Source organism: Microtus pennsylvanicus, chromosome 4 (assembly GCF_037038515.1).
Source record: "Microtus pennsylvanicus isolate mMicPen1 chromosome 4, mMicPen1.hap1, whole genome shotgun sequence".
NCBI classification, from domain to species: domain Eukaryota; kingdom Metazoa; phylum Chordata; class Mammalia; order Rodentia; family Cricetidae; genus Microtus; species Microtus pennsylvanicus.
Window position 1 is genome coordinate 5,730,776 of NC_134582.1, and position 14,614 is coordinate 5,745,389.

General features: G+C 45.6%; 1 protein-coding gene across 5 annotated transcripts in view; it reads left to right on the forward strand.

The window, feature by feature from the left end:
• Positions 1-14,614, forward strand: part of Znf236 (zinc finger protein 236) — an 88,087-nt gene that overhangs the window by 66,510 nt on the left and 6,963 nt on the right. For 4 of the 5 annotated variants that reach the window (XM_075968146.1, XM_075968147.1, XM_075968144.1 and 1 more), the window contains exons 26-29: positions 5,120-5,307; positions 6,731-6,862; positions 10,916-11,113; positions 13,822-13,951. In XM_075968146.1, coding sequence (XP_075824261.1) covers positions 5,120-5,307; positions 6,731-6,862; positions 10,916-11,113; positions 13,822-13,951 — 648 coding nt within the window. Of the gene's footprint in view, positions 1-3,861; positions 3,944-5,119; positions 5,308-6,730; positions 6,863-10,915; positions 11,114-13,821; positions 13,952-14,614 lie in introns of those variants that run through there. The other variant, XM_075968148.1, reaches the window with a different exon arrangement.

Consider the following 14,614-nt stretch of genomic DNA (forward strand, 5'->3'; position numbering starts at 1 on the left):
TAAATTAATCAATTTCTGTTTATCTGTAGGCTATGGCCTACTGGTAAGGTTCTGGCAGCAGCATCTTTTTTCTTCGGCAACTGCATGGCATCTCCTTGACTCTACTTTCTCTCTATATCTCTGTTCGGATTTCCTGCCTGGCTCAATTGTGCCCTGCCATAGGCTGAAACAGCTTTATTCATTAACCAATAAAAGGAACACAAATACAGAAGGCCCTCCCACATCACAAGACTGTCTTTTAGGACTGGGCGTTGTGACCCGTGCCTGTTTTTCTAGTACTCTGGAGACACAGTGTCATGATGCACTATGCCAGAAAGAAGTAAACATGTTTTTTCTTTCCACAATTTCAGAATTTTTAAAATAGCAGTAAATACACAAGGTTTAGCTGTTTCAGTGACAGCACTTTGTCATATAGTCCTGCCATAGATGAGTGGCGGGTCTTTCATTCCAATCTTTATTTCTAATATTTTCATATCACAAAGCATACAGTAAATGTTTCTATATATGTGGTTTACAGAATGAATACAAGCTAATAAAGAGTCTGCAGAGTTCCAGTTCAAGAGGTTTCAGAAGTGGGCTGAGGAAAAATATTGATAAGATACCAAACCAGAGCAGTGCCAGGAGGGAGCTGCTAGGGTCGTGGTTTGAGAGTGAAGTTGTTCCAGGTGTGAGGTAAAAGGCTGAGTCAGGGTTTGAGAACAAATACAGTGGGTTCAGGTCCATATCCGGACGGTTGAACAGATGAACAGGCAGGCAGTTGAGTAAACCAACTTCAGCAATGGGGCCATCTTAAGGTTAGTTACTGTTGCTGTGATGAATCAGTATGGCCAAATCACCTTGGGGAGGAAAGGTTTGTTCAGTTCACCTCACAGTTTGTTATCAGGAAGTCAGGACAGGAACTCAAACATGATAAGATCTTGGAGGCAGGAGCTGCTGCAGAAGCCATCGAGGGGTGTTGCTTACTGCTTTGCTTCCCAGGGCTTGCTCAGCCTGTTTTCTTATAGGACACAGGACCACCAGCCCAGGGATGGCCCCACCCACAAAGGACTGGGTCCTCCCCCTGTCAATCACTAATTAAGAAAATGCTTTGCAGGCTTGTTTCTGATTGAAGAGTTTTTCTCAAATGATGACTCTAATTTGTGTCAAGTTGCCATAAAACTGTCCAGTGTAGGTACCATGCCAACCTGAAAGTCCCAGTGCAGTTGAGGAGTCCTCTCCTTATTGATCCTTGACATATGCACTAAGTATCAAATGGTAGATTGCTGTGAGACCATGCCTTCATAGCATTAGATGTCCTTGACTTTATGGGGCCCTGGGAGAGAGTTATACCCTTTCCTTGGTTTGTTGTGTCCCCCAAATTTGATTTTATTTATAGAGTAGCTCCCTGTCTACTCCCAGGAATAAGTCATTGATAGTCTGTGCTGGTCCCTTACAGTTGGCACAGTTTCTGGTCCACTCAGGGCTGCAGCCCTCCTCAAGGGGGAGTCAGAAGCTGTGATCTGGGTGCTGCTCAGCTGAGAACCACTGTTTTATACAGTGTGGCATATCTTAGAACACACACAGCCTCATCTCAGCACTGAAGAGAGTCAGGAGTTCTAGGTCAGCAAGAGCTCTATGTCTTGACCCTGCTTCCAAAGGAGGAGGGTGAGTAAGTCGTTCTTCAAAGCACAGAGAACGCATTAGCTTCAGGTTTTGTCGTGTGATGTATCATCTCATAAGTATTCATGCTCTGTGTATATAGTTCTGTGAGGACAGAAGTCTATCCTGCTTTTTAATTTTGTTCTGGGCCATGACTTTCTCAGCCTTAGATGACAGACTAACAAAACTGAAGAAGGCTTTCTGAGGGTTTCTGTTTGTGTTGCATAAAGTCAGGCTCTGCCAGACGTGGTGGATACACCTTTAGTCTCAGCACTTGGGAGGCAGAGGCAGGCAGATCTCTGAGTTCAAGGTCAGCCTGGTCTACAGACAAGTTCCAGGACAGTCAGGACCACCAAGTGAAAACTTGTCTCAAAAAGCCAACAAAGAAATGGCTTGGGAGTTCATATGTACCTAGTTTTCTTACCTTAGAGAGATTTCCTTCATTTGTTAGCTTCGTTTTCCACATCTATATATCAAATGAGGAGAAAGTAGTCTTGGTGTGTTTTTGTATGGAAAGATAGAGTCTTCGTTACAGTATTCTCCTGCAGAGAAACCAGCCTGAGGAGTGTGTCAGGAAGCACTGGCTCCGTGGGTTCACAACCAAAGGCCTATCTCTGAGAGCAGTGGGGCTTTGTCTTAGACATTTTCAGTCCGCTTTGCCTAAAGTGTAATACGATACTCACTGGGCATTTTATGGCTGCAGGGCTACACTAAGGGTATGCAAGTGCAGCAGGGTTACTAGACACTGTTGAAACTACACTAGTGTCATGCAGTTGCTAGGATATTGTAGTGACGTTTCATTTATTTTTAATAAATAAATAAAACTTGTCTAAAGATCAGAGAGTAAAACAGCCCCACTGGTCAGCCTTACAGACCAGTCAGCAGTCACACGCCTTTAATCCCAGTAGCCACACTAGTTGCCATAGAAACTGGGCTGTAGTGATGCACGCCTTTAATCCCAGCTCTAGAGAGGAATATAAGATGGGAGGAGACAGCTCTCAGACACAGTCTCAGTCTGAGATACCTGGATGCAGCATTGCCATTTCAGACTAATGTCAAGGTAAGAGGCAGTAGCTGGCTGTTTTGAACCCCAGTATCTGTCTCTGGGTTTTTATTAATCATGTTCAGGATACTGAGGACAGGGACGCAGTAGGTTGAGCGTATGTGCACTGACTGATTAATTGGCTCCCCACCCCATTGTTTTAAGAGGCCCCTTACTACATCTTCTATATTCATTCAAAATACGTTATCTGCCAGTTGTTTATTTATCTACTGTGTGGCAAAATTGTATGAAATCTGCGAGTATTTGCCTGAACAGGGTAGTTGTGGCTCACCCACATTCCAGGTGTTGAAGAATTCGTGAGTCTGTTGTGTGCCTGTCATTATAGCGCATGATGGTACTGAGAGCACACCATATTGTAATCGTAATAAAGTAAAATAAGACTTTATTGAGTTGTGCCCTGGAGGAACAGCGGTTTCAGAAAAATAAGTCTAGCCCTTATTTAAGTACTAGACTCACTTGTACCTTCTTGAGGTTAACATGATAATGAAGAACTGTTTGTAACGCACCCCAGCCTTGTGTCTAGGGAAATCTCTGCTTTCCTGCTGTAGCTTTGTGTTCTTTTCAGTTCTACTGAGGTAGCTGTTGGCGGTGTCTGTCTCTGTGAAAAGTGACTTGATTGAGAATGCCGTGGAGGATTCTTCGTTTGTGTTGAGTATGAACATTCAGGCATTACCTGAAGCTGTTCCCTGAACAAGTGGACTTTCATTTTTCTCTTTAGATTTCCTGTCCTGTTGGAACTTTCTGATGTGTGGTCTTCACTAGGAAGTGAGGTGCATTTTACGTGTGGGTGGGAGAGGCCTTTGGTTCTGTGACCTCGCAGGCAGGTGAGGCTGAGTTCTGGGCCATCCAGTAGCAGTGAGTAGTGTCAGCTTCACTTTACACATTTTAAGAATGACTCTGAGAAACAGGCTTCTGTCCAGTTACCCTGTGACACTGCTCCTCGTAGTGTTAGTGCATGAGCCAGGACTTGTGGAGGTAGCACACGGAGCCCTGCTGGTGGTGGTCTGTAATTTAGCGCTGATGCGTGAGCCGCCTCCACAGAACTGTACTTCTGTCTGGTGCATTAGCAATGTGCACGATGTGAGCAGGGGGGAGGGAGCCCCAGTGGCTGCTTCCGTGCGCACGATCCTAGCCTCCTAATGGTTGTACTGCTTTTGAAGGTTCCAGGTCTGTGCAGCACATTATGGGACTCCACGAGTGTGGATCTATGGAGGCCTTGTATTTGGAGAACTCCACTTACAAGTAAGTAGCCTGGCTTTCCTGTTGGCCCCTGACTCTTAGGCGAGGCTCTTGTTTGTTGTCACACAGGTCACAGAGGTATTGGCAGGAGCCTTTTTTTTTTTTTTTTAAATACCTTACAAGGTCATAGTTTTATGAACTCAGCTTCTTCAGTATTGCTTTAGGTCCTCAGTGCCTGGCACCATCCTGGTCCAGGATAATGAGTGTATGTTTGTAGGTTAAGGGTTCAGGGTTGTGAGAACAAAGCATGTAGACCTGGCTGTGCATGTGTGTTCAATGCTGATGCCCTTGCAGGACATAGATGATCCTGTTCTAGCCCGTCTCAGTTGCCAGGAGGGCATAGGAGTGTGTTTCCAGAAGGAAAGGCTTGTCTGGTTTTGCTTATTCTGCTCTGGCTATCTTCCTTGTCTTAGCATTGGCTGCTCAGTAAAACATTTGAAGGTTTTGTTGCATCAAAAGAAAATGAAGATGTCATGTTGAATATGTTACTACAAGAATTGTGTGAGATTTCTTTTGACAGCCTGCATTTCAGAATAAGTAGACCTTTAGGAGGGCGTGTGAGGAAATAGCAGAGTCAGGTTTGTCCACTAAACTCAGTATCTAGTTGTCTCACGGGTCCCACCTGGTTTTTTTCGTCAGTGGTCTGTGGTCTTAGAAATCCTTGCTGAGTTTTCTTTCTATGGTGTTAGCACTGACTAGGGCCAGAGGCCTATCTTCCCTCTTCAGTTTTTTCCTCTATCAGGCATGTCTAACTTGCAAAGGTGGCACTGGAGAACTTTAAATGCAGACCGACACAGAATTGTGAATTGACTTAAAACATGATTTTTACCCCCTTTTTGTAACTTGATTGCATGGTTCTCAAGCATGAACTTCGTAGATGATGCTGCTGTTTCGAAGAGTCAAAAGGTTGGACACACCTGCCAGATTGTGTGGGAGAAGTGGAGTACGTGCTTGTACGTGCTTAGACGTGCTTGTATGTGCGTAGACGTGCTTATATGTGCTTAGACACCAAAAAAGCCTTTGTCATCCGAGTGCATCAAAGGTGATCTATGATTTCTTGTTGTGGTACACAGTGGTCGTGCCAAAGGTTTCAGATTAGTTCTTTCAGACTCTCTTCCCAGGCCCTAGGAGAGTGTTTCTTCAACTTTCTACTGATTATTTATTTTACTTCTTTTTTAGAACTTAATCCTACAAGTGGGAGCCTTCCTTCAACAACACCGATGTCACCTTCAGCCATTTCAACCCAGAACCTGGTTATGTCTTCATCAGGTGTGGGTGGTGATGCCAGTGTCACGCTGACCCTGGCTGATACTCAGGGCATGTTGTCTGGAGGTCTGGACACAGTTACACTAAATATCACCTCTCAGGTGAGTGTTCTACAGAGAGAACTTCTAGGACCCTTTGAGAAGGCTTCATGAATTTGTTCTTAATACATAGCTTTCTCTTTGAGTAGTATACTAATTGTCAAGAGATGAAATTATTCTTATAACATTCTTTCTTATAACATTGAGTAGAACTTAGATTGATTTGTATATACCTAATGATAATCAGTTGCTATCTTAACTTTTCTATTGCCATAACCAAGGCAGCTCATAAAGCACTTGAGGGCTTGCTTACAGTTTCAGAGGGTTAGTCTGTCATGGTCGGGAATTGTCAGCAGGCAGGCAGGCAGGCATGGCGCTAGAGCAGTAACTAAGAGCTTCCAGCTTGATCCATATACAGCAGACAGAGAGAGAGCATGGGACTGGCCTACACTTTTGAAACCTCAAATCACACCCCCCAGTGATATACTTTTTCCAACAAGTTCACACCTCCTAATCCCTTCCTAAACAGTTCACCAACTGGGAAGCAAACCTTCAAATATATGAACTTGGCTATGGGGGCCTTTCTTATTCAAGAAAGTGGCCACCCATTGGTGTCCAGCCCTACTTAGCCCCTGTGCTAGTACCCCAGCTTTGTCACATGGCATCCCCGGTCAGGAAGAGAGAGATGAAAGCTGGCTTATCTTGCTGTCTTGTTTTTATTCAGTCCAGTGGGATGTATTGCCCACATTGAGGGTGGATCTTCCCTCTTAAGTACCTCAGGCTAGACATTTCCTCATACACATGTTCAGAGGTTTGCTAGGTGACTCTAGATGTGGCTGACAGTTAGCACTTCCCTGATCTCATCCACAGTCTCTGCAGCCATTGCTGTCTCTGCACGTGTGTCTGTTCTGTGTATTCCATGTCTTCATACATCATGTGGAGCTTTGTGAATGGGTTTCCAGGGCTCACCCATGTCATACAGCATATAGTATCTACTTCATCCTTTTCACTGCCGAATATATTCCTTTGTGTGTGTGTGTGTCATAGTAGTACTTCCTTGCATGAGTACCCCTTAGTCCGTCTGCATATCCAGCAGTTGGTAAGAGTGGAGCAGTTCCATATTCAGGCTGCTGTGAACGAGCCCCTCTGCTGAGACATCCTGCCAGCTGTCAGATAAACCTTAGTGTCATCTCCTTTACTGTTTGCTTTCCAAAGTGATTGTGCCATAAAAGGTCTTTATCTTAATTACATTTTATTTATTTATAGTGTGGGGGGGCCATGTGTGTACCCCGGCATTCATCTGGAGGTCAGAAAACTTGTTATCTCCTTCCGCCATGTAGGTCTTGAGGATAAAACTTAGGCCGTTAGACTTGGCAGCTGATACTATTACCCACTGAGCCATATTGCCAACCTCTAATGATCTTTTTAAAAGTCTGTGTGGTTTGATAATGTGACAACTTCTAAAATGATAATAATTTTTTACCAGGGCCAGCAATTCCCAGCATTGCTCACAGATCCCTCTCTCTCAGGCCAGAGTGGAGCAGGCTCACCACAAGTCATATTAGTGAGCCACACTCCACAGTCCTCCTCGGCTGCTGGTGAAGAAATAGCTTACCAGGTATGGCGCCTGCGTTACTCACTCAGTATCAGAAGGAACAGTGAGAGGCTCATGTGGGATGCCTTTAGTCAATGAAGAGTACCCTGTCAGACCCAGAGCAGAGGTGATGAGCACTGTGGGTCTCATGGCCAGGGCAGGTGACAACTCCCAGACCTGGGTCAGTGATAGGTGTGGCTTAACAGCAATGTCATATACTTGCAAATCAGTGTTTGCTGCCTGTTTCCTGCTCAATCTTCTTGTGGTTTTTTACTTGTATTTATTAGTTCATTTTGTATATTTTCTTGAAGCACTTATTGGTCCTTTTATTTCTTCATTTACATTTGATATGCATTTTACCTGCATATGTCTAGGTAAGACATTTTTCTTGTTTAATTGGTCTTTTTCTTAAAGTGTATGTTTTTGGACCTATACTTGTAGTAATGATATTCTGAACATAGGAAAGTCTACAAACATTTTCTAATACTTGGCTGAGCCTGAACCAGAATAAGTGATTGATAATCTCTGGATTTGGGGGAGCTTTAACCTTTATATTCTTCAGAAATGAGGCATAACTAGTTTACCAGGTTTTTAGCAGCACAAGGATTTTTTTCAAGCAACACCAAGAAGTTTCCCAGTCTTGTCTTCAGAGACCAGAGCTTGTAGCTGTATCTCAGGGTGTATAACTAATTCACTGTGTAGAAGGGTACAGAGTAGAGGCAGCAGAGAGGGTGTTGGGGGAGCTCGCATCCAGCACTCAGGCCTAGCTGTGCACCACAGTGGAGTGTCCCAGGAAGTCCGATAGTCCCTGCAGTGGTGCCAGGACAATACTGTCTAAGTCGTGGGTTGGGTAGTAGATATGGAGTACCCCTGTTGCTAACTTAGCTACCAGTTGCATCCACCCCAGGTTAACAAGATGGCGGGAAGTCCAGGTCCCCAGGCTAACAGAACAAGGTTATCCACCGTCAATTTCAAGTTAGCGAACTGCCTGGCATGGTCCAGGATGTTGTTAGCAGAGTGCACTTACCTGGAAGGATGCCCCCAGGGCTTAGAAGTTATGTCCCAGCAGCCTTTTAAGGTATGTGGTGGAGTTTTAGCACCCAGTCCTTGACTGTCCACCATGAACTTGATATTAGGGAAAGCAGTGACTCCTTGATCATGAGTTCAGCTTCCAGTCTGTTTGTCTGGTCCCTTGAGTTTCTAAGCTCCTTATTCGGGGCCAGTCCCACTACCCACTTCTTGTTTTATATGACTAGTAATCTGCCGTCCTGTAATTTGTGCCAGTTTTTTTTTTTTTAGATTTATTTATTCACTATGTATACAGTGATTCTGTCTGCATGTATGCCTGCAGGCCAGAAGAGGGCACCAGATCTTGTTACAGATGCTTGTGAGCCACCATGTGGTTGCTGGGAATTGAACTCAGGACCTCTGGAACAGCAGGCACTGCTCTTAACCTCTGAGCCATCTCTCCAGCTCCTAGCATCCAGTTTTATAGACCTCCAAAGCCATAGCACATTCCTATATTAAAAATTAGCTTGAGGTTTTTCTACTCCATTTGAGTAGTAGGTAGTAATGAAGTGGACTAAATAACAAAAACTTGATCTAGCTTGTGATTATGTTTTTCAGATTTCAAAATGTTAAATACAAAAGTGGGGAGGGGACGTTGATTCGCATAAGTGAGCAGTTAGTATGGGATGGTCTCATAGGCGTTTGCCACCGTCAGTATTTGAGCCTTAGCCTTATCCATGCTTTCAGGCCGCTAGGCCCTGAGTTCAGTCTGCCTGGCTCTGCTTCCCACCAAGCCTTTGGCAGGAGACTGAAAGTGATGAGGAACTTGGGTTTTTTCCTTGACCAATGTATACCTACTGTGCTACCATATTCTAGCTGGAGAGCTCTGAGAAGCCCCACGCTGGCATGAACTCTGCTTTTCTCACCTGTAGATGGTAGTGGCAGTGTGAGGAGGTCCAGGTCCTAGCAGAGCACATGCTGAGCTGGTAAAACTGCTACAAGGACTAACAGGTGGGGTCTTGCTCTTCCCTGGCCAAGTCCAAATTGGAATGACATGACGAATGCTCTCCTGAGTCTGTGTGTCTCTAGCACATACTGCCTCCTTATAGGCTGCCTTTACAGGATCACGGTGCTGGCTTAAGACTGGGCATTGAGGGTTGTCTGGCGGGATCCTACACTGCTGCCATTGGCATTTTTTCTTTCACTCATGTCACTTCCTGTGGAGGTAAAGCTTACTGCTGTGTCTGAGGCTGACTTTGCTCCAGGACACTTCTGTGTAATTCAGTGTAACTCCACGGTGTCTAACTGTCACCATAGTAGATGGGGAACTGAGATGTGGGGTAGCCTTGAATGATGAAAATATACTGATGAGAGCCAGAGCTGCCTAGGAACCCAGGTTTTCCCAATAACAAGACACTACACTGTTTGTGTAGAACAGATTTAGACATTTATGTTGTTGGTTTTCCTGTTCATCGAGTCCACTGGCTCCAATGGAAACTTTAGAGAGAGGTTTAGCTATTGAAAGGAATAAATGAGGTAGGGCAGATATCAGCATCTCGTGAGTAAAATGTTTGTTCAGAGCAACATCTGCATTTCCAATGCTGAGGGAGCAGGTGTCTGTTCTAGCCACAGGCTTTGTTGATTGCCGTTTCTTTTCTTCCCTCCCTCCTTCCCTTCCTCTTTCCCTTCCTCCCTCCCTCCCTCCTTTCCTCCCTCCCTTTTTTCTTAAGACTCATTTTGTTTGTGAGTATTTTGCCTCCATCCGTGTATCATGTGCTGGCGGTGTCTGCAAAGGCAAGAAAAGGGCATCAGACATTAGACCCTGGAGCTGTAATTGCAGGCCATCGTTAGCTACCATGTGGAGTGGGGCTCAGCCTGGGTCCTTTAGCAAGAATATCATATGCTCTTAATTGCCAAGCAACTTTCCTGTTCTTTTTTTACCCCCATAGTCTTTTATCTACTATTACAGAACAACATTGGTAATCATTTATTCCAGGGCTTTACAAACCTTTTTTGTTCACATGTTCTGTGACTGCCTTAACATGTATTTGTGTATTTTTTCACTGACACACACGTATACACACATATACATATATACACACGCTCACTTTATCTTTGATTTGAGTATTTTAAAATGAGATCTTTGTAGTATCTTCTGCTTTTTTCTGTTTTGTTCTTTTTAATTTTTTGTATCCACTCTTGAATATTCCAGTATTTTGAAAAAAATATTCAGCAAACCAGGTAAAAATATTGACAATCACATAATTTTTTTATGATTGCTTCATTAGATTATTACTTATTTCTAAAGCTGAGGTCGCCTGTTTCCGAGGGACACACAGTTAGCCTTCTGCTTTATTTGCTGTTCTTGGAAGTTCTGGTGGCATCCCATGAAATTGACTTGAAAACAAGCTCATTAGTTGCAATCCACAGTTTAGGTAAAATAACTTAGCTCAAACAACGCTAATGAAACACCATTGATTTAGTTTTAGTGCAGTATGTGGGGCTCCAAACCACAGCAGTTTTATACATTTGTATTTTACATGTGTGTGTCTTGTGTGTGCATGTGTGTGTGTAGACATGGGGTGGAAAACAGAGACAATTTGGAGAAATTGGATTTCTCTTTCCAGTATGTGGGTGCAAGGTCATCAGACTTGGAGATAGGCATCTTTATCAGCTGAACCATCTAGCTGCTCCAGACTGGGACATTTTAAAGCAATGTCTGAACCTTTCATATATGCCTTATCTGGTCTTTACCAGCCTCAGTGGTGGCTCTGTGGTCCCTCATTCTTGTTCCACTGTGGTTAAGCCTGTAGCTTATGTGGCCAGGAGAGGAGTTTGGTAGCTGGTCTAATCTGGTGGGTATATCCCTATGCTCCCTCATTGGCCAGGAATTTGAGTATCCTAGTGATCCCAAGGCAACTGTATTTTCTGGCCTTATAGAATTTCTAAGTTTTTCCTGGAATAAGCTGGCCAGCTGTGTTCATATTAGGCAAGACAGCAATTTTCTTTCCTACCTGGCAGTTGCAGACCACACTTTTCTAGTAACCTAGAACTCCTAACTCTCTCCAGGTGACTGATGTCTCTGCCCAGCTTACCCCTACCAGCCAGCCTGAAAAGGAGGGCCCTTTACACCAGTGCCTGGACTGTGAGCGTGCCTTCTCATCAGCCGCGGTGCTCATGCACCACAGCAAGGAGGTGCACGGGAAGGAGCGCATCCATGGCTGCCGGGTCTGCAGGAAGGCCTTCAAGCGTGCTACACACCTAAAGGTATATCCTGGGGAGAGCGGGCAGCCCACATTTACGGGGATCTACAATATTTCTCACGAAAGTAAATGCTGAGTGACACATCTCTCTTACTATTCTAGAAACGGTGATGTGAATGTGTGTACCAGGTTGTAGGCAGGATAGGCCTTTGTTGAGTGCCTGTGAGTAGATTACACATTCGTGTACAATTCAGCATCAATTCTAATGTAAATTAAAGTCACACCATCCTCTCATGTCTCACTCATCAGACTGACAGAAGTGTGAAAGCTGCTGGCGTGTTTGAGGCCATGGGAAACTGACTTACGGTTGTTGGCTCTGCAGTGTGTCACAGCGTACCTTGAGGAACACAGGGTGACTAACAGAACTCTATGTTTACCTGCAGCCTTGCAGGGACCCTGTTGGCTACACAGGATGGCACATAGGGTTTCTCACCTTGTAGGCCACTGTAGCAAGGTGGTAGATAAAGGATGGGCATCCCCAGGGAGGGCCTTACATATATGTAGGAAGGATGCAGAACTCTGGGAGATAATTTCAGGGTAGGGTCCCATCCTGTCCACTTAGTGAGGCGACAAAGTCTCATTTATATAGCCTTGGTTAACCTGGAACTCTGTATGTAGACCAGGCTGACTTCGAACTCTTGGAGATCTTGGAGATCCACCTGTGTCTGCCTCTCTCAAGTGCTGGAATTAAAGGTGTGTGCCATCATACCCAACCTTCCCTTTTTCCTTTAAAGGGAACCCTGTGGAGCAGGGGAAGGGGAAGGAGAGCGGCAGACACTAGCAAATCCGCAGTGGAGAACCTGACAGGTGCTGCCTGAGAAGGTGGCCACAGTTGGCACCACCTCACAAAGCTAGTGTGTGACGGAAACAAGGCTGTGACCTAACAGTGAAAAACTATCCAATCTATCCCAGTGGGGATGGCCTTCAGAACACCGAGAATCCTCGAAACTGTCAAGGCTCTCTGAGCCAGGAGAGGCTGAGAACCGGTTGTAGCCAAGAGAGTATATGAAAACACGGCAGCTTAACATGTATCTTGGGCCTGGTCAGCTCTCCTGTCAGGGAAGAACTAGGTGTCCATTCAAGCTGATAATAGTGTGTCAATATTCTGAACCACAACAATGTCTCATGCCAGGATAAAAGGTAGGGATGGGGATCCGTGGCTTTGAGGTGTGGTGTGGATAGGTAGTTACATGGTGCCTCCCTGTACTTTCCCCGACTTTACAGTAATTACATCTAGCCCTGTCCTAAAAGCAGTCAAGCAGTGTCAGCCACATATATAAGGAGGCCTACTGTGACCCTGGGCTATGCGTTCCTGGAGAGGCTCCAGCAGCACTGGGTCCACAGATGGCCTGAAACTGCTTCCCTTTCTATGCATGCCTGAGCTCAAGCTCATTGTCCTCTGCTGCTCTCTTCTCACCCGCCTTACCATGGGGAGCTGGCTCACTGTAGATGTGTTCTCTGGCCTTCAGTCTGTAGGCCTGGGGTATGCTTCCTTCCTTTCATCTAAGTCAAAACTGCACTAACCAGTGTTTGCAATCCTCTCCCATGACTACAGACCAAGTAGGATGCCTTGATATGAGGAGAGGAGAGGAACCAGGTTAGAGAGGGTAGATACACACTTAAAGCTCTAATCTGCTTTTTTGAGGGTCACTGGCAGGGTTTACTCTGAGAGGTCCCTGTGGTGAGATGAAGTCCTTCCCAAATAGTGGATTATCTGCTCTCCTGGATCCCTCTGCCTCCTGAGTATCAAGTGCCTGGGGTTTGTAAAAGAAACAGTTGCAGAAATAGATGACTTCATCCTCTGAAGGCATAGTATTCACACAGCTGTACACAAAGTGTGCCTCTAATGAACGAGGAAATTATCAGCTCCAGGTGTTGAGAGTAGGCACAACACAGTGGCAAAGTTACTGCTGGAGTCTTATGCTCTGCAGCCTGTCCTAAACTCTTCCTGACCTTAGCATCTCATTTTCTGTTTGTCCTGTGACCCACCTCAGGCTGTCTGGGTGGAGTAGTGTTCGTCATGAACCTGTGGTGCAGGTGCAGTGTGGTGCAGTGTTCCTTCTCTCTGAATCCTCCTTTAGGGCACAGGGCACTTTAAAGACACTTCCCTCCCTCTAGCAGGGTAATTGTGCACTTTATAAAACTTTGAAAGTAGCCTCATTGCCAGCCTCGGGCACAGAGCACAGTGGCTGTCTTATTTCTGAAAAAGTCAGATCACACAGATCTAAAGTCACTGCCTGGTAAGTCACACCCATACAAAGTACAGTTATCTGATACTGTCAGAGATGTGGGATGCACCGCATAGTGTCATTATGTAATTGGTAGAGTACCCAGAGCCACAGGTGTTCTGTGAGAGTTGCTGAGAGACTTTTAGGCTAAACCTCTGTCAGCTGCCTGTGGGCCTTGACTTGCAGGTGAACTTATGGAATGTGGGAACAGAGAGGTTCAGCAGGCTCTTCACTGGAGTGCAAGACTCCTTGAGCTGTCACTGCAACCTGAGGAGGGAGATATTGTCCCTTGTGTGGACTTGGAGCTGCCAAGGCCATGGCTCCTCACCCCCATGCTGCTGCGATAGGCTCCAGGTCCTGAAATCCCAGTCAGAGGTCACCGTGGGGAGGCTATTGGGTTTGCATGAAGATTCCTTTCTGTTGTTTCAGATCTCTCAGGTTCCAGTAGGGCCTAACATGTGCTGGTTTCTGTGTGTTCTGCCAGGAGCACATGCTGACACACCAGGCTGGTCCTTCGCTCAGCTCTCAGAAGCCCAGGGTATTCAAATGTGACACCTGCGAGAAGGCGTTTGCCAAACCAAGCCAGCTGGAGCGGCACAGCCGCATTCACACAGGTAGAGCCACGGGATGTGCTGTTGTTGGCTGAGGAGTCCTGGGTGAGCAGGAGTGAAGCGTAGATACCTGTGGGGTGTGAGACATTCTTACAAACAAGGTCCGCGTGTTCTACTTTGCCCTAAGTTTTAATCACCTTTCCACCTTCACTTTTTCACTTGAGATTGGCGTTCTCACTGTGACCTTGGGGAGTACGAGTGATTCCACGGCGCGGCCCCTTCCCTCCCTCCATTGGTTAGGAAGATGGAGGGCTCCTTTCCAGCCTCTAGGCTGATTGCTTTGATCTCTCTGCTCCCTGCTGACTCTGCACTCTGCTGTATCTACTGTCTACATCTGCTTGAGCCTCTTCAGAGGAAGACCAGTCCAGAAACAAGCTCTCCTGGCCTGGATGTTTGTAATTTCCTTGCTGAGGAGGCAGACTGGATAACACTGTGGCTCACTGTCCAGCCAGCCCAGCCTCCGGTCTAGTTCCAGACTTACTGAGACTCGTTCTCAAAAAGCAACAAAGAAGCTGGACATGGTGGAGCACACCTTTAATCCAGTACTGGTAGGCAGAGGCAGGCAGATCTGTCTAAGTTCGAGACCAGCCTGCTCTACATAGTAAGTTCCAAGCCAACAGGATTACTCTGTCCTAAAAAACAATCAGAAAAACAAAATCAACAGCT